The sequence below is a fragment of the Microcebus murinus genome, chromosome 1, assembly GCF_040939455.1.
Source record: "Microcebus murinus isolate Inina chromosome 1, M.murinus_Inina_mat1.0, whole genome shotgun sequence".
NCBI classification, from domain to species: domain Eukaryota; kingdom Metazoa; phylum Chordata; class Mammalia; order Primates; family Cheirogaleidae; genus Microcebus; species Microcebus murinus.
Window position 1 is genome coordinate 158,174,826 of NC_134104.1, and position 18,771 is coordinate 158,193,596.

The 18,771-nt window shown below is 46.1% G+C and overlaps 1 protein-coding gene across 3 annotated transcripts in view; it reads right to left on the bottom strand.

Annotated features, from left to right (window-relative positions):
• Nucleotides 1-6,346: 6,346 nt before the first annotated feature.
• Nucleotides 6,347-18,771, bottom strand: part of RFT1 (RFT1 glycolipid translocator homolog) — a 36,165-nt gene continuing 23,740 nt past the window's right edge. For 2 of the 3 annotated variants that reach the window (XM_076008526.1, XM_012771584.3), the window contains 4 exons: nucleotides 18,360-18,582; nucleotides 13,754-13,859; nucleotides 7,915-8,164; nucleotides 6,347-7,595 (listed from right to left, as the gene is read on the bottom strand). In XM_076008526.1, coding sequence (XP_075864641.1) covers nucleotides 7,428-7,595; nucleotides 7,915-8,164; nucleotides 13,754-13,859; nucleotides 18,360-18,582 — 747 coding nt within the window. In that variant the 3' untranslated portion in view covers nucleotides 6,347-7,427. The remainder of the gene's footprint in view (nucleotides 7,596-7,914; nucleotides 8,165-13,753; nucleotides 13,860-18,359; nucleotides 18,583-18,771) is intronic. The other variant, XM_012771585.3, reaches the window with a different exon arrangement.

The window sequence follows — 18,771 nt, forward strand, 5'->3', positions numbered from 1 at the left end:
AGGAAAACATCTGTTTTTCTTCTGGCTACGACGTCTTGATGTGCTGGGTCTGCCGAGGCTGGGGAGGCCAGAGTTTCCACTGCTCCTCTGGACGGGACCAGGGCTCCCATGTCACCAGCCCCCCTCTGAGTTGCCTCACCACTCTCCTGGGAACAGTGGTGGAAAACAAAAGCCTTCTGAAAGGGTTCCTCTGGCGCCCCTCAGCCACCCTCTGATGTCACCTTTCATGATTTTCAAGAGAAGGGCAATGAAGTGAGGAGTAGATGAGCGGGGAACAAAATCCATGCCGCCCACGGGGAGTCCTGCTCTCAGTTCAGACTCTCCCTTCTCTCCCCCGACACGGCGCGTGGAAGCCGCACGCTATTAGTTCCACATAATTGGAAAGTGTGTCAGGATCTCCCCGACACGAACCAGGAACATGCTGCTCAGTTGTCACCTCCAACGTGACCAATGCAGTTGTGTCTTAATTAGTCACTGCTCACTGACTGCGCTGACAGCGCCCAGCCCCTTCCAAGCCCCGACCTGGGACGGTGGTGCAGACGGCACTAAAGTGAGAGGCTGGGGGGAGGGCAGAACGGGGAGGTGCCGATTTTTCAGGGCCCTTTCCCACTGGGCACTGCGAGCTCAGGTGGCCTCTGCCAAATCCATTTGTCAGGCAAGGGCAACTTTGTGACAGTAGAGTCAACAGGGTTATAAGTCGGGGACACATTTATTAATGGGAGGCGTAAATGTGACAAAGAAGTGGTGTCTGCAAGACACCCTCACAAGGCAGCAGTTAGGGCAGGGCCCTCAGGCAGCTCCCCGCGGCTGCAGGGGCAGCGCCGGACAAATCGGCCAGTCAGGCTGAGGGGCCCGCCTGAGCCCAGGGCAGCACAGGTACCCGCTAACTTACGACCTGCGGCCCACAGTAGCTGCCTTGTGACGATGAGCTGGGCCAGGTCCATTGCTCCGTCAGGGCCTCTGCCCTCAGAAGCACAGGGGCGGGCGGAGGTGAAAGGTGAGAGACGGCCTCAGCAATGGAAGAACCTAGACCTCTACCTGAGAGCAGCACCTGGTTCTGGGCCCTCCTTCTCTCACTGCCCAGCATCCTGACCACTGCCCCACTGTCTGGGCCCTGGAGAGATGAGAGTCACCCCGCACGAAGCCAGGAGGAGCGGAGGGGGCCAGTGCGCAGCCCTGCCAGCCTCACAGTGAGGCCGCCTCACCGGCCCCCCTTCCCTGTCCCCTACGTGCCCAGGGCCCTTTGTTTATTTGGCCTCACAGGTACAGCATCCAGGGCCCTTCAACTCTTCACGCCTCTAAGAGATGACTGAGACGGAAACAAAATTTACTGGCTCCAAGTACAAACATAGCTTTAAATCGTTTTTTAAGTGTCTACAAAACATACCGTCAAGTCAGCCAGTCACAACTCCTGTATCCTCCCATGACGCTAGCTATGTTCAAGGTGGGACATGTACACTGCAATCGGTTTGACAAGCTGGGGGTGGGGTCTTCAAAAGTGAGCACACCGGAGCCTGCAGAGGTTGGCAGAGTTCTGGGAGCACTTACTCAGCTGAGGACCTATGTACATGAAAAGAAAGACTTGATTCCCTATGCCTCACCTCTAGCACTTTCTACTGAAGCCATACTTCCCAAGAAGGATGAAAAAGTCAACTGGCAAAGAATCGACTGCATTTCGGGACAAGGGCAAACAGCAATTCCTGCTAATTCATCTGAAGGATAATTGAGAAGTGTTTCTAAGTCTTCCATCATTGGGCCCATAAAGGAGGCTAAACCACATTAGAGCCCATTTTCCCAGTTGTGCTCTGATATACCCAGATAGTACTGGTCAAAAGTGAATAACATGAAGTTCTTGGTGAGGTCTAAAAAAAAGAGAAGAAAAGTAAAATATTTATTTAATTAAAAAAAATGAATAACACTAAATATTCTCATTGTGCCAAGGTAATTGAGGACTGACTGATAATGCAAATCAATGAGTCTTCCCTCTCCTCAAATTCTTCAAATAAAGCACCTTTCCTGCTACCTTGAAAGTTAATTAGCAAATGAAATATTTACAACATTAAGGGCTAATTCACTCAGGTACAGCAGATAATAGTAAAACAAGTCATTTTTCATCTGTATCTGATTGGCTCAGAGGTCACATTTCCAAATGAAATACACAAGTCTCAGTTAATTCCTGGACACTCATGGAATATCCAGCAAATAAGAGCCATGTTTTAGAGTAGCGTCCTTGTTCAGTCTCTTTCCAGTTCCTTGTGTTTCATTGTCTTAGAGAAATTCCTAGAGGTCCCCTGATACTTGGGCCTTAGCTCATTATCTTTCCAAATCTGGTCCTTTCTGACAGGCTCCACAGGCCTCCTGGCTTCCAGTCTGCCTTCCAGAATTCTCCCTTAGGGCCACTGAGGACCTTGTACAAGCAGCTTCCTGAGCCCATGGGTCAGCTCCCAAGAGTTCTCAAGACCATGTTGCTGGGGGATTTCTCCTCACTAGCAAGCACCCTGCACACTTGTCTCGCTCTGCCATCAATACCAGAGGTTCACCCCCTTTGCCTCTGGCCTGGCCTCCCTGGAGAGCAGGAGTTTGTGAGTATGTGAAGGGTTTCCCCTGCTTGGATGCTTTCTCTTTTCTAGTCCCCACCCCAGGTACACACAGTTTCAGGCCTGGCTCTTCCAAGCCTGACTTCCCCCACTGGAACCGAACTCCAAATACCCCAGAGGCCACACAGCAGCACTCAGGGCACCAACCTCTGGGCCTGCCCAGCCTCTCTCTCAACTGAGTCCTCTTCCTTCAGGTTCTGGATGCTTCCAGCTCCTATCCCTCCCTCAACATCAAAAGCTGCTCAGGAAAGAATCCTTTTTTTTTTTTTTTTTTTTTGAGATAGAATCTCACTTTGTTGCCCAGGCTAGAGTGAGTGCCGTGGCATCAGCCTAGCTCACAGCAACCTCAAACTCCTGGGCTCAAGCAATCCTTCTGCCTCAGCCTCCCAAGTAGCTGGGACTACAGGCATGCGCCACCATGCCTGGCTAATATTTTGTATATATATTTTTAGTTGGTCAATTAATTTCTTTCTATTTTTAGTAGAGACAGGGTCTCGCTCAGGCTGGTTTCGAACTCCTGACCTCGACAATCCACCCGCCTCGGCCTCCCGGAGTGCTAGGATCACAGGCGTGAGCCACCGCTCTGGCCCAGGAAAGAATCCTTGAAGGGGTTATTTTTTTTTTTTTTTTTTTTTTTGAGACAGAGTCTCACTTTGTTGCCCAGGCTAGAGTGAGTGCCGTGGCATCAGCCTGGCTCACAGCAACCTCAATCTCCGGGGCTCAGCGATCCTCCTGCCTCAGCCTCCCGAGTAGCTGGGACTACAGGCATGCGCCACCATGCCCGGCTAATTTTTTGTATATATATATTTTTAGTTGGTCAATTAATTTATTTCTATTTATAGTAGAGACGGGGTCTCGCTCAGGCTGGTTTCGAACTCCTGACCTTGAGCAATCCGCCCGCTTCGGCCTCCCAAAGTGCTAGGATTACAGGCGTGGGCCACCGCGCCCGGCCTTGAAGGGGTTATTTTACATCTTAGTGTGAACAAGTCACTGAGGGATCTGAATTCCAGAATTCTGGAATAACAGCCTTTACATCAAGTGAAAAGAAATTCTACGACCTATTGAGGAAGATATAAGGATGAAGAGGCTGTCCTAGACCCCCTAAAATCACCCGCCCTACTCTTACCGAAACAAGTCCTGGAATGGCTAGTCAAGGAATGGTTATTTAATTTAGAAAATGAGGCCAGAGGTGCGGGCTCACGCCCGTAATCCCAGGACTTTGGAGGCTGAGGCAGGAAGATGGCTTGAGCCCAGGAGTCTGAAAACACAGTGAACTATGATATTGCACCACTACACTCGAGCCTGGGCAACAGAGTGAGACCCGTCTCTTAAAAAAGCAGAAACGAACACAACGAGGACCAGGCCAGACTGAGAAGGTAAGAGAGAGAAAAGTCCAACAGACGACGGGAAACACTGCTTGGGCGGGAAGGGAGGAGGAGACGCCAGGCCTCTCAGTGGCGGGCACCGGAGGCTGTGGCACAGGCAGGACGCGCCCTCCTTCCAGAGTCGGGGGTCCCGGTCCCAGTCACGAGGCGACGCAGGGAGAGATGCTCCAACCAGGAACACAAGTTCACATACTCAAGCTATTTGTCCACCTTCCTTATGAAATTTAAGATTTCTTTTCCTTTCTGGACGAGGGGTACAAAACAAGAAAAATCTTTATAAAAATGTGAAGAAAGGCCGGGTGTGGTGGCTCACGCCTGTAATCCTAGCAAACTAAACTCTGGGAGGCTGAGGCAGGAAGATTGTTTGAGCTCAGGAGTTCGAGACCAGCCTGAGCAAAGCGAGATCCTGTCTCTACTAAAAATAGAAAAAATTAGCCGGGCATGGTGGCGCATGCCTGTAGTCCCAGCTACTCGGGAGGCTGAGGCAGGAGAATCGCCTGAGCCCAGGAGTTTGAGGTTGCTGTGAGCTAGGCTGACGCCACAGCACTCTAGCCTGGGCAACAGAGTGAGACTCTGTCTCAAAAAAAAAGTGAAGAAAATAATTTAGTCTTTTTTAAACAAGGGGACTAATGTGAAACTAGCAACAGGAATACATGATTAAAGAAAAAAGACGGAAGGAAAAGCCCTACTTGAATTGGGCTGTGAGGTAGCTGGGAACAGGGCAGAGCAGACAGCACCTCCCGAGCCAGGAGTTGCCACAGCACAGCAGTATCGCCTTGCTGAGGGAACCCAGGCCAAGTCTGAAGTGACCAACACTTACGTAGCCAGAGGAACACAGAAAGTCAGTAATTGTCATTTTCACCACCAGAGGCTCTTTCTTTCATAAAAGGATGTGCCTTACAGACCTGTTTCCATGGAGAAGTAGCCTCATGATATTTTAAGGGGTACATAAAGCCACAAGTGTGATTTCCCCACAAAATCCTTCTTGGGTACAGTGAGGCAGCCTGGCCCGCGTGTATACAAGCGCCCTGAGCTAACAGGGGTAGCTCTAGGGCACCAGCAGGGGAAAGTACCAGAGGCCTGTTTAGGGGCAACTGAACTTCAGGGAGGCAGCCAAGGGCAGAGAGCAGCAGAGGGCCTGTCGCCAAAGTGTTGACAGCCCAGGAGGCAGGAACTAGTAATGGGAAAACATGTGGCTATGGGCACTATTCTTCCTATAATCAGGGAAATAGGACATGAGAAGGAGCCCCAGGCTGCTGTCCCAGCTGGTCATCTTTCAAGAGGATCTGCCCTGACAGCAGCCCTCCAGTGGACAGCAGGGAAGAGATGAGAAAGTGAGCACTGCCATAAGACATGAGACCCTTGAGGTCCTGCTCCCAAAGCCTTGGAAGTCACAAGGCTGCTCGTGCAACAGCAGCTCTATTCCTGGAGCGGAGAACAGGTGCTGGGGGCCACACACATGATGGGTCCTGGGCCTGCTGCTCAGGAGGACGAAGGGGCATACCAGCCTTGGGGCACCACAGTCACGTGGGCTTGCCTGCCTTCTGTGTGTGCTGCCCACCTGACCCCAGGGGACATTCCATTTTTCTGAGTTAGCCTGATCCTGCCCTACAAAAGCATGACAGAGGCCACACTATTGGAGGGTCTGTGATTGTTCGGGCCACCTTGCATTTAGCTACTTTCCCCCCAGCTAGTGCAGAGCATTCCCCCTCTGAGTAGATAAAAACATGCCAAGGTGACTGGGCCCCAGTCTTGGGGTGCTGGTAGGTCTTGATCCTTGGCCCCTTGGCAAGTAGATTTAAATGTATACATTTTAATGCACGATATGAGTTGCCCTTACTGGCATGTGCCTTTACATGGGTGCCCTTACACCCATGTCTGAGTGTAGACATGGAAGGTTTGGGGACATTGCCCAGAGGATTATTAACTATTAATATTAATGTTCAAGATATAGGCCGGGCGTGGTGGCTCATACCTGTAATCCTAGCTCTCTGGGAGGCCGAGGCGAGAGGATTGCTCAAGGTCAGGAGTTCGAAACCAGCCTCAGCAAGAGTGAGACCCCACCTCTACTAAAAATAGAAAGAAATTAATTGGCCAACTAAAAATATAGAAAAAAAATTAGCCGGGCATGGTGGCGCATGCCCATAGTCCCAGCTACTTGGGAGGCTGAGGCGAAAGGATCGCTTGAGCCCAGGAGTTGGAGGTTGCTGTGAGCTAGACTGATGCCACGGCACTCTAGCCAGGCAATAGAGTGAGACTCTGTCTCAGAAAAAAAAAAAAAAAAAAGATATAGTTTGTGTATATAGTTCTAAAGGGCAATCATATCCAAAAGGAATTAATACATTGATGAAAAAAGGAAAACACTTTACCACACTGGAACAATGCTCGATGATCTCACCTGCAGGTTACAGGGTGCAAGGTGCAGAGAGCCTGGGCTCACACTGCAGCTTGGAGGACCACCCCCCAGCCTGTCACTCTTGTCTTGGGGCTGGAATTCCGTTGTACTGACCAGTGTTGGGTCAGTGGAAGGGGCCTGACTCAGCAATACTTGCCATATAAAATTTACCCTGTCTTATTCTGAGGACAAAGAGATACATCGGTTCGACCTTAGTTGTTGTCTGTGCAATTTCCACGTGAGAAGTCACAGAAGCTGCAAAGCAGTGCTCCCTTCAAGGGACAAAGCAGCTCCCACTGGATCAGTGTCCTTCAGAGTCCCCTCTGTCAGGTGGCCAGACCAGGAGTCTCCACCCAGCTTTCACCCACCCTTCAACCAACAAATCCCGAGGGCCTGCTCTGGGTAAGGCTGGCCTGGGGGACACAGTGGGACCATGACAGGTGACACTCTCCCTAACTTGCTCTGGGAAATACGATGGGACAGCTTCATGATCTCAATTCTTGGATATGTCGCTGAGTAACATTTTTCCTTCTCCAAAGACTCAGACCACGGTGTGGGCGTGGGGAAAGCCACAACTCCAGGGCCGCACTTCGTTCTTGTCTGGTGAATAACCTGTCTCCTTCCTTCTTTCACAGAAGAAATGAAATATTCCTGATGGCTACATCTCTTCTTCTTGGCCAGATGATTGTTAACTATTAACATCTAAGATACAGTTTGTTGGAGCACGTAGCTCCAAAGGTCAATCACATCCAAAAGGAATTAATACATTTTTAATAAAAAAAGACAATGCTGATTAAAAATGATGAAAGAAGTCTTATCTATTTTTAAAGGGCTTTTTGGTCTTCACTTCAAAATGAGTCTCATCCTTCACGTTTGGGACGTCAAATGGATGGCAAGTGTTTCATCAGCGGTTCTCTCTGACATCTCACCTCCTGGGTCGCCCTCATTCCACCTCAGAGCCCCCAGAGCGCTTTTACGCAGAACATGTGTTCCGCCCACAGAATCGCCCACGGCTGGTCCTGGTGCCACAGGCGTCAAACACCTGAGAAGTCATGTCGTTTTGTCAGTGAGTCTGGACATTCCTAACTGAGTCCTGAGAAAATGCACCAGCTTGGTCTCCGTGAGGCATGCTATTCCGAGAGTCATTCCCAAACAGAAGGCCCCCACGGCAACGTGGGCCAGCCGGGCTGGCCAGCCTTGCTCACAGCAGAGGAGGACCTGGGGAGAGAAGCCATCGTTAGTGCCCACTCCTCAGTCTCCACCTCCTTCCTCCGGGACAAGCCAGGGAAGGCAGCTATAGTTCCAGACTCCAGCTCAGATAAAAGGCATGGCAACTACATACTGTGGGTCTACACTCTCCCCATCAGAAACATTCTTCTGTCACATCTACCATAAGATGCTGACCTGAAGGCCTGAGGAAGCGATAAGAGGAGGGAAACATGTGTCCAGCTGGTTTAGGCAGGGCAAGAAGGCCTAGGGGAAGGACAGTGGGACGGCTCCCAGAAGCATGTGGTATGAAAACTGCCGGAAGTCTCACCTCCGAAACACCAGTAATCCCACCACTGAGGGCAAACACCCCAAGGAGGACCGGTGACAGGTACAGGCCGGCCAGGGGCCTATAGGGGCTCTCTCGGTAGTAGCGGTGGATGAAGAAAAGGCTCTGTGTGATCCGAATGCCCATGTTAAAGCAGTTGGCCAGGATGAAGCCCACGCTGCCACACCAATGGGTCAGGATACAGGACAACACCAGGAATGAGGATGACAGGGCCAGCATCGTGACATTGTACCTGGGGAGACGGAGATAAACCAGATAGTGGGTACCCTGCCCCAAGACAAGATTGCTGCAAAGAAAGTGGCCATGAACATCAACTCACAGAAAGAAACGGAGTTCCTATAACTCCAGCTGAATTCCCATAATCCAGGCTTTCATAACCTGGGATGCTACATGGATTAACATGGAAACTCTCTGTCCCTTTGACCTCTGCACAGAAGAGTAAGAAAATAAACTCAAGATATTTATGTTTTTTAAAAATAATAATTGGTGAAGTGATATTTTGTGATCAAAATACATAAAAATCCTGTTCAGCTCATCTCCAATGTGAGGCACAAGAATGTGACCTGGGTAATAATTATATATTGGATGCTAACTCTGTGACAAGCCCTGTGAGTAGTGTTGGGGACACACTGGTGAATGAACACACATGCCCCTTACCCTGTGGAGCTTGGATCTGTGCCACAGACGTGGGACCAACACAGAGAGGCTGAGTAATTTGTGTAAGGAGCAAGGCAACACTCCAGCCCAACTCCTGGCCCCTAGGCTTCAGCACCTCATGCTGCTTCCCTGGGAAATGCAGCACCAGTGACCTTAGGCACTGGACTTCACTCAAGCAAGTAAGTGGCCTCCAAAACGAAATGTGAACTGGGACCAAAGCCTGGATCGCCTTTGGTGTTTTCCATACATACTCTTACACATCTTCCCTCCTGCTCCCCGTATCTCTAGAGCTCTTCGGGTCCTGGAGCCAAGTGGAAGCAGCATATCACTTAGTTATTTTCAGTTCTCCGCAATGGAAACTGAGTCTCAGTAAACATAAAATAGCTGCCATGGTCCTCCAAAAGGCTTATGGTATAGCCATGAACAAAATTCCCCACACTGGTTTCTGCCTAGCACACAGCAGGCACTCTAAGTATAGAGTTGTAAGCTGGGCATGGTGGCCCGCACCTGTAGTCCCAGCTACTCGTGAGGCTGAGGCAAGAGGATCACTTGAGCCAGCCTGGTTTAAGACCAGCCTGGGCAACATAGCAAGACCCCATCTCTTAAAATTTTTTTTTTAAGTATATAGTTGTTGAGGGAACCAAACTCTTCCCAAGCTGTGTCTGCTAGGTTAGGTAACCTCAGAGGCCACCACCCAGGTTCTGCACATGAGGGATGGTGAGAAAGCCACTGTTTCCGCTAAAGGCCCAGGTATAGGTCCTTAGGCTGATGAATCCCAAGGTTCTATGCAGATATACTTTATCAAAGTGGGTGGTAAGAATAATACCACACACAAACACACATAATATTATACTTCAACAGGGGAGGTGTGCTTTCATCCAGGATTCCAGAGAGGGAGTTTATTTACTTCTTAGTCCAGAGATAGTTTCCTTTCATAAGCAATAGAAACACAATAGTCCACATCCACATAGGGGCAGTGTTTTCACTGTTAATCAGTAATCAGAATGGCCAACTTCATAACAAGCCACTGAAGTAGGATCCATCATAGACCAGTACTTTGACCTCTTTTTCAAAAAGAGGCAGATATTTAATCTGTTATTTTTTCAGAAACTATTTCAGAAAGGTCTACTACACTAATTCTTGGAGTTTAAGCCACAGATTCACAAATTTTCAAAGTCATTCTCACCCAACTTCAAGTAAAATGACAATAATGAATGAAACTAATAGCTAATTATTTTTGCAAGCATGAAATGAAGTTTATTGAGGAAGGACAAGATAGGTTTACAGAGCAAGAGCAAAATATAGGTTTGCAGAGTAAGAGCAAAGATATGTTTGCCACAGAACGGCAAACAGGCCTCTTGTCAGGCCACCAATAGCTAATTCGTGCTAATTCAAGCAGAGATGCATTCAACAGTGCAGCCTCTTTGGTATGGCCATTTGGGAGAAGCTGATAATGACAGGTCCACTGTCTGTCACTAGAAGAGGGCTCTGCAGCTGTTGAATTTTCCAAAATTCACAAATCTATAGCTATAAGGGCATAATCTACTTCAGGAAAAAAATGAGAATTTTAAAGATGCAATTAAAATACTACTTTTAAATCAAAGCAAAATGATTAATAAGTGATAATATGACTATTTTATAAGGCTTTGTTAACATAAACAGTAAATTATTTATGAATGCTTATTTTTCCACAGTCCAAAGATGACTTGGGACTTAAAATCAGACTTATTAAAAGATGAATGGTCAAGGATCCCAACTGTAGCACCAACTGAAGCATCCCCCAGTGGGTGCCAGGTGAATGCATCAAGGCATGGCCATACAATATTGCCTTTGCAGCCATGAAAAAGATGGCACTGATCTCTTAAGTGCCAAAGTGAAAGATTATCCTTTGTTGACTATGAAGGCAGTGATGGCATTCAAGAGCCAACAAATCAGACAAAGGAGCTGTCAACTTGGGCCTTTGCACTACTCACCCCTCTGCCTGGAAGGCTCTGCCCTATCTTTTTTTTTTGATACAGGATCTTGCTCAATTATCCAGGCTAGAGTGCAGTGGCTTCATCACAGCTTACTGCAATCTTGAACTCTTGGGTTCAAGCAAATTGAACTCCTGGGCTCCTCCTACCTAAGCCTCCTGAGTAGCTGGGACTACAGGCATGTACCACCACACCTGGCTAATTTTTCTTATTTTTTGTAGAGATGGGGTCTGGAACTCCTGGCCTTAAGTGATCCTCCTGCCTTGGCCCCCCAAAGTGCTGGGATTACAGGTGTGAACCACCACGCCTGGCCTGCCCCCATCTTTGACCATCTTCTTGGTCATCTAGGCCTCAGCTTAAATGCCACTGTGATATAGGAGCCTGCCCAGCTTACACAATCTAAAGGATACCTACTGCTCACTATCTAACTCTGTTTTATTTATCAGCACATTTCCTTATATATTTTTTTGTGTGTCTTATGGTCTTGTCTGAAACATTTTCTTATTAATTTACTTGTTTGCTATCTGCCTCCTCCACTGCCAATGCCAGAAGAGCAGGGATCACATCTGTCTTGTTCATTGCTGTATTTCTAGAGCTTAAAACAATGCCTGTTAGAGAACAGATGTTCAAAATTATGTGTCAAATGAGCAAAAGAAAAGGAGACAGCCTTAAGAAAATAGAAAATTCAATAGGGCATAATGAAAAATCCATCAATCAGATTCCATATATGAGATTATTTTTTTAAGAAAAGAGCAACTTGCAATTCAAAGGATGTTCTAATATTTCATATCCAACCAAATGCTCTATTTTTATTTAAAAAAACATTGGTTAACATGAAGATGGTTAAGTAAAAACCCATGTTGTTATCAATACTTTTTTTTCCATTCAGAACCTGAAATGTCCAATGTAAAGTCATTATAATCGATTGTAACATTTAACTAAACTATTTATTCTACTATAAAAATCCTTGTTAGAGTTTTATGTCTGGTTAAACACACAGGGCTGGAAAAAATGCCGGGCTCCGTGATAAGCCCAGGCGTTTCATGTGCTCAGACCAACACTGGGGGCCCAGATAGAACTGGAGCTATTGTGTTTTATACATGTCTGAAGATTGAGCTCAAAGTCACATCATGCTTTAAGAGGAAGTGAGTTACCTCAGATGAGAACTGTATTAGAAAGTACTGTAGCTCTGTTTTTTTCTATGTTGACTAATACCATAAAAATAATTTTCTAGATCAGGGATCCTCAAACTTTTTTTTTTTTTTTCTTTCTTTTTTTTTTATTTTTTATTTTTTATTTTTTATTTTTACTTTTAAGACAACTGTAGAAGATGAATATCCTCAAACTTTTTAAACAGGGGGCCAGTTCACTGTCCCTCAGACCATTGGAGGGCCGGACTATAGTTTAAAAAAAACTATGAACAAATTCCTATGCACACTGCACATATCTTATTTTGAAGTAAAAAAACAAACGGGCAAAAACACCTGCATGTGGCCCGTGGGCCATAGTTTGAGGATGCCTGTTATAGATGTCTATATAGCATCAAAATTCCAGCACAAATGACTGAAAAAGTTGTTTCCTTTGGTTCAAGGCAATAGTAGAAGAAAGCAAGCAACCAGCCACTGTCTATATTACCTCATAATTTGGTTGCAAGTTTCTTTTTTTTAACATTTTAAATGGGTTTAGTGTTGACTCACCCCCTCAACATTTTTTTTTTTTTGAGACAGAGTCTCACTTTGTTGCCCAGGCTAGAACGAGTGCCATGGCATCAGCCTAGCTCACAGCAACCTCAAACTCCTGGGCTCAAGCAATCCTGCTGCCTCAGCCTCCCGAGTAGCTGGGACTACAGGCATGCACCACCATGCCCAGCTAGTTTTTTCTATATATATTAGTTGGCCAATTAATTTCTTTCTATTTATAGTAGAAACAGGGTCTTGCTCTTGCTCAGGCTGGTTTCGAACTCCTGAGCTTGAGCAATCCGCCTGTCTTGGCCTCCCAGAGTGCTAGGATTACAGGCGTGAGCCACCGCGCCCGGCCTATCCCCTCAACATTAATGCTAAAGTTACTGTACCAAGAGTCCCTTCGAAGAGATATACTCCTAGTCCAGGCTCTTTCTGCTATGCTACCATGCCTCACATAGCATGTTTTATTTATTTATTGTTTAAATTAATTAATTTATTTTTTTTGACACAGAGTCTCACTCTGTTGCCTGGGATAGAGTGCTATGGCATCAGCCTAGCTCACAGCAACGTCACATTCCTGGGCTTAAGCAATCCTTCTACCTCAGCCTCCCGAGTAGCTGGGACTACAGGCATGCACCACCATGCGTGGCTATTTTTTTTTTCTATATGAATTTAATTATCCAATTAATATCTTTCTATTATTAGTAGAGATGGGGTCTCACTCTTGCTCAGGTTGGTTTCGAACTCCTGACCTTGAGCGATCCTCCCACCTTGGCTCCCCAGAGTGCTAGGATTACAGGCGTGAGCCACCGCGCCCGGTCACGTTTTAAATTATATTTTTAAATTATTCAATGTTAGAAGCAGTTTTCAAATAAAAATGCTATATTTTCAAAGCTAAACTTAAATAGACCTTTTCATCCATGGGGGAGCATAAAAGGATAGTCTCAAAGCAGTTCCACAGCTATACGTTTAACTATCGGAGGTGAAAACCAGGTCTAGACCACTATTTTAAAACAGTGAGTTGTGACCTACTAGAAGGCTGGGAAATCAATTTAGTAGGTTATGACATGGCATTTTTGAAAAATAAAATAGACGGCATCGGTGTGTCCTGTGCAGAATCAGGGTACTTCCTGCTCTGTGAACGCTTGTTTCAGGTACATGCCCTAAGTGCGCACCGCGTCACAGTGCTCAGCAGAGTCGTTACTGGGAAAGCTGCTCTGGAACAGCAGTTTCCACAGCCCTAGAATCAGAACTGCCTGGAGCTGTGTAATAAAATAGATGCCCTGGCTCAAGCCTCCTGAAATTCTTTTTTTTTATTATTTTATTTATTTTTTTATCCTATCTTTTCCTCAAGTTTATTATAGTGGCACATGAAATTCTGATTCAGGTGGGCTAGGAGGGGACAGGGGGTCTAGGAGAATCTCATCAGTCTGAGCTAGGACCTGTTGGTCTAGATTCTAGTTCTCAACCACTGTGTAGCAAACAAAGTGTACCTTCTAGGTCACCTACCTGTCGACCTCCTCTTTGCTCATGGCAGCAAACGTGAAGCACTCAGTCACTCCATTGATGGCAAGCAGGAGAACGTAGAGACAGTAGGAACGCAGCAAAACAGGACCTACAAGGAAACAACACACTAAGGCTCCAGAGCCCAAATGAGAGCCCTTAGCTCAGCTGAGTGCTCAGTGAGCATAAGAACTGGGCCACGAGACCTGCTAGTATCATCAGTGGGCAGACTGCATGCTAGAGCCTACAGTCTTAATTATCTGGAAGGACTCCCAGAATTCCACAGCATTGACTAAATAATCAGCTAAAAACTAAAGGGCAATTATGACTAAATATACAGATCTCTTGCTGAATAACTAGAAGCTTATCTGGCCAGCAAGCAAATCTGTTCACTTTTTCAATTAGCACAAAGAGGCTGACTAGTTTGAACTCAAAGACACTAGGGACCCGACATGTTAAGGGAATCTCGGTTGAGCAGGTCCTGAAGAAAAGACTTTCAGGAAAAGCTCAGGGTCCAGGACCAGCAGGAAACTACTGACACAGAACATTCACAAATCTGCAGTGAGAACCAGAGCCATAATGGTATTTTCTTCTAAAACAAAGTAATGCAGTGCTATACCTAACAAGCTTTGGAAAACTCTGCTAACCAGAAAACAGGAGCCTTACAAATGGGATTGATCCCCCTCTTTCAAAAGAGCTATTATCAAACACCTAACAAAATAAACATACACCCAACGTAAAGCCCAGCAATTGCACCCCTTAGGTATACATCCAACAGAAATGAACGCACATGCTCACAAAACACTTGTACAAAAACGTGTAGTAGTTTTCTTCATAATAGCCAAAATTGATCATAACAGAAGAAAAGATAAACTGTAGACCATCCATACAAAGGAATAGTTCTCCGTAAGAGAAAAAAACTGATCCATGCAAAAACCATGGATGAACCTCAAAAACTGTATTGAAAGAAATATGCCAAATACAAAAGCACGCATGCTATATGATTTCATTGTTCTCTAACTCTTTTTAAAAGCAATACTAATCTATGGTGATAACAATCAGAAGAGTGGTTGTCTCTGAGGTGGTGGGGGCCACTGACCAGAAAGGGTCCTGGGAAAATTTCTGGGGTAATGGAAATGTTCTAACTGTCAAAACTCATCAAACTATGCTCTTAAGAGAACAGCATTTTATTTTACGTAAATTATACCTCAACAAAGAAAAAACTTCGCCACTAAAAGAAAAGGAGGGGGGACTGAATTTCCAGAGTCTCAGAATCTGGAACTCATTCGGGGTTTGTGAAACTGTTTAATATAAAAGATCCCCATGCTGTGGGGACCCTAAACAGTTTTATGGCAGTCACAAAATTATAACAGGGCAGCCCTGTTGCCTAATAAAAAACTATTTTCCATGGCCCTCTTGGATTCCACATTTTATCATGTCACATTGCATTTCATTTGTCAGGTTGCTGCAGAAAGTAGCTTGGCCCTGGCCCCAACTAAGGGTGGCTCTGGGAGAGGAGGCAGGGACCAGGCTCTGCCTCTAAGTGGCTCAGGGCTATGCCCAGTGTGCATCTTGCTTTGCCCCATCCTCCTCTCCCTGGCAGCAGCAGACAGGATGGGACCCCTCTTACTTGGCACCTGAATGCTAACAGCATGTGTGGGCGTGTCTGAAGTGGACAGTGAGCTGCTTTGAGCCCCAGAGAACACAAACTCTGGCACAAAGCAGTGACTCAGTACAAGGTCTGTGAGTCAATTTGGGGAATTCAAGGACAGAACCTTTCAGTGTGCATTGAATTGAGGGGTGTTATGGGCTTGAACTGTGTCTCTCCCAAAAAGATATGTTGAAATCCTGACCACCAGTAACTCAGAATATGACCTCATTTGGAAACAGAATCTTTTTTTTTTTTTTTTTTTGAGACAGAGTCTCGCTTTGTTGCCCAGGCTAGAGTGAGTGCCGTGGCGTCAGCCTAGCTCACAGCAACCTCAATCTCCTGGGCTCAAGCAATCCTCCTGCCTCAGCCTCCCAAGTAGCTGGGACTACAGGCATGCGCCACCATGTCCGGCTAATTTTTTGTATATATATTAGTTGGCCAATTAATTTCTTTCTATTTATAGTAGAGACGGGGTCTCCCTCTTGCTCAGGCTGGTTTCGAACTCCTGACCTCGAGCAATCCGCCCATCTCGGCCTCCCAGAGTGCTAGGATTACAGGCGTGAGCCACCGCGCCCGGCCGGAAACAGAATCTTTACAGAGACAAATCAAGTTAAAATGAAGTTATTAGGGTAGGCCCTAATCCAATTTGACTTGTCCTTATAAAAAGGAGACATGTGGACCCAGAGACAGACCCACAGAGAGAACACAGCCATGTGACTGGAGTGAAGTGGCTGCAAGCCAAGGAACACCAGAAGCTACAAGAGGCAAGGAAGGACCCTCCCCTGGAACCATCAGAGAGCACAGCCCTTGCAGACACCATGATCTCGGACTTCTAGCCTCCAGAACAATACATTTCTGTTGTTTAAAGCCATCCAGTCTGTAGTATCTTGTCATGGCAGCACTAGAAAACTAATGTAAGGGGACAGAGAAGAAAAAACCTTTGAAAAGGAAAGGAAAGGAGCAAGAGAGAAGTACCTAAGAGATAAATGTGAGAAATCCTAGGGAAATTCAGTGAATATGTTTTTCTTAAGGATGGAAGACCTGGGTGTGAGAAGGATTTCTGAGAAAAGCCAGCAGAGCACTTACAAAACCCCTAATTATATGCAGTGCTAATCCCAAACAATGAAAGCAGAACCACACGCTATACAGAGGGCTGTCTGTGCCATGTCCAAGTCCAACATTTGGAGATGGTCAGTACAGGTCACAGTACGTCTGCTTCAAGGGTAAAGACAAAAACAAATACACAACTGGGGACAACTGGGGACAGCAGTGTTGCAAGTTTCACTTTAAAAACTAAGCTGATGGGGCTAAGCTATGGAAAGTTGCCATTCTTTTCTGTTAATCCAGAAAGACTTTCTGGACAAAGTCGAGTTTTGTGAAGTATTTAAATGATCAAAAAAGATGGTGTGTGTGCTGAGTATGGTAGTGTGCCTGTATTCCCAGCTACTCGGGAGGCTGAGGCAGGACTGTGTGAGACCAGGAGTTTGAGGTTGCTGTGAGCTATGATTGAGCCACTGCACTCCAGCCTGGGCAACAGAGCGAGACCCTGTCTGGAGAAAAAAAAGACCAAGAAACCAGAACCATTCTCCAGACTCTGTTCTCTCTGAAGATGAGACTGGGAGAGCATATTTTTGAGTCTAAAATTATTAATGACTCAAACATATTACCTTAGAACCCAATTAACACTGACCTTTTAAACTAACAAATCTATTATCAGTGCTCAAAACGGGCACTAGCACCTCAATTGAGTAAATAGATTACACAATTGCAGTACTTTATCTCTTCTTTATAAAAATTAGTTAATTTTTTAGAGACATTTTGGTTATCATATTTATCTCTTTTGTGATTAAATACTCTGCCAGGTGAACATAGTAATAACAGGACAGCCCTCTCCTCATGGCAAAGTCTTGTGATTATATTACATTAAAGGCTGTTCCTTGGTGATTGCTTTCTAAAGGGGCAGAACTGCTATGAGATAGCTGAGTTCCCCACCTCTGCACACAAACCTACTAATGCCTTCCTAATGAGGCCTCCCTGCAGTTGCCTGATGGAAATGTACTTCTCACAGCACAAGCTGCAGGGAGCTGCAAACCACTTCATTGGCTTCACAGCAGGTGTTTCTCCAAACTTAATGACCTTTGCTCTAGTGTAGAAACTTGGCCCTTCTTCCCCTAATACCAAGTTTGGGCCCCATTGTAGCGGAGACTATGACATGCCAGTGAACCTGTAAAATGGCGTTGACAAAGCCCTTTATATTGAGATGGGGTGGCAGAAAGAATCTTCAGAGTTCTTGTCTAGTGACCTGAGAAATTAAAAACATCTTTGGTAAACCCAAGATGAAACACTACAAATAGACTGCCAGTTTACAGCCACCACATTTTTAAATTGGTGAAGTCCCTAAGGCCTAACAAGTGCTGTGAGATTCTCAGTGTCCTGGTGTTTCAAAATTAGACACATTCAATACTTTTCTTCTTTAAAAACCAAGAGTCACTGGATTAAACATACCATTTTATTTGCTGAGATCAATTTTATTCTCTGCAAATGGCTCTGGGTTATCCTTCAGAGGCTTTTATGCATCTGGCCGTGAGATTTATGTGGCATTTACTACCTTCAGATGTGTTTAGTAGCAAGGGGAGACTCATTAGAGCCTGCCCTCTGCTTTCCTCCCTCACCCCAGAGAGAGCACAGGGAAGCGCTTGGCAAAACACATTCTAGGCCTGAGAGGAAAGCCAACGGCGGGGAGGAGTCATAACTTCTCCAAGTGAGGTTGGGGAACTGATCCCCCTGGTGCCAAAGCCCTTGACTGGACCTTGAGCACCTGAACTTGAGGGGAACAGTCCCCCAGACAGTTTTCCCTACACTGACACAGAGAGCAACTGTGTGTGCACAGGTCCTTGAATTCATGACTCTTCTATTTCAGTTTGGCAATTAGAACAAGTCTGGCAAAACTCTTGCACGTACCTGATCCTGAGCTAAGCATGGCCCCTCCGTAGATATCCAGAGCCAGCTGAGAATAGGCAAAGCCAAAAACGGTGATGGTCAGGCCAGCCAGCAGGGCCAGCTTGAGCAGGGACTCCAAGACCATGGCAGCCACAGCAATGTCCTCCTGGGGCCAGGGTGAGAGGTAAGAAGTCCGATGAATCACGAGCTGAAGAAACCTTCTGGTCTGGCCTTCTCCCTCTTTCTATTGGGTGAGAAGTATACTGTTTTTCTGGGGCCTATGTTTGGTTTTGTGTCAATTAGCAAATGAAGGGGAAAAGACAGTGTGTATCTCCTTAGGTGGTATGGGGGAGGTTTAGTTTTCAACTCATTTAGGATAAATTGTTTCAAGTGCCTTCACTTTGCCCTCTGATATTTATTAAGTGGGCAGCAA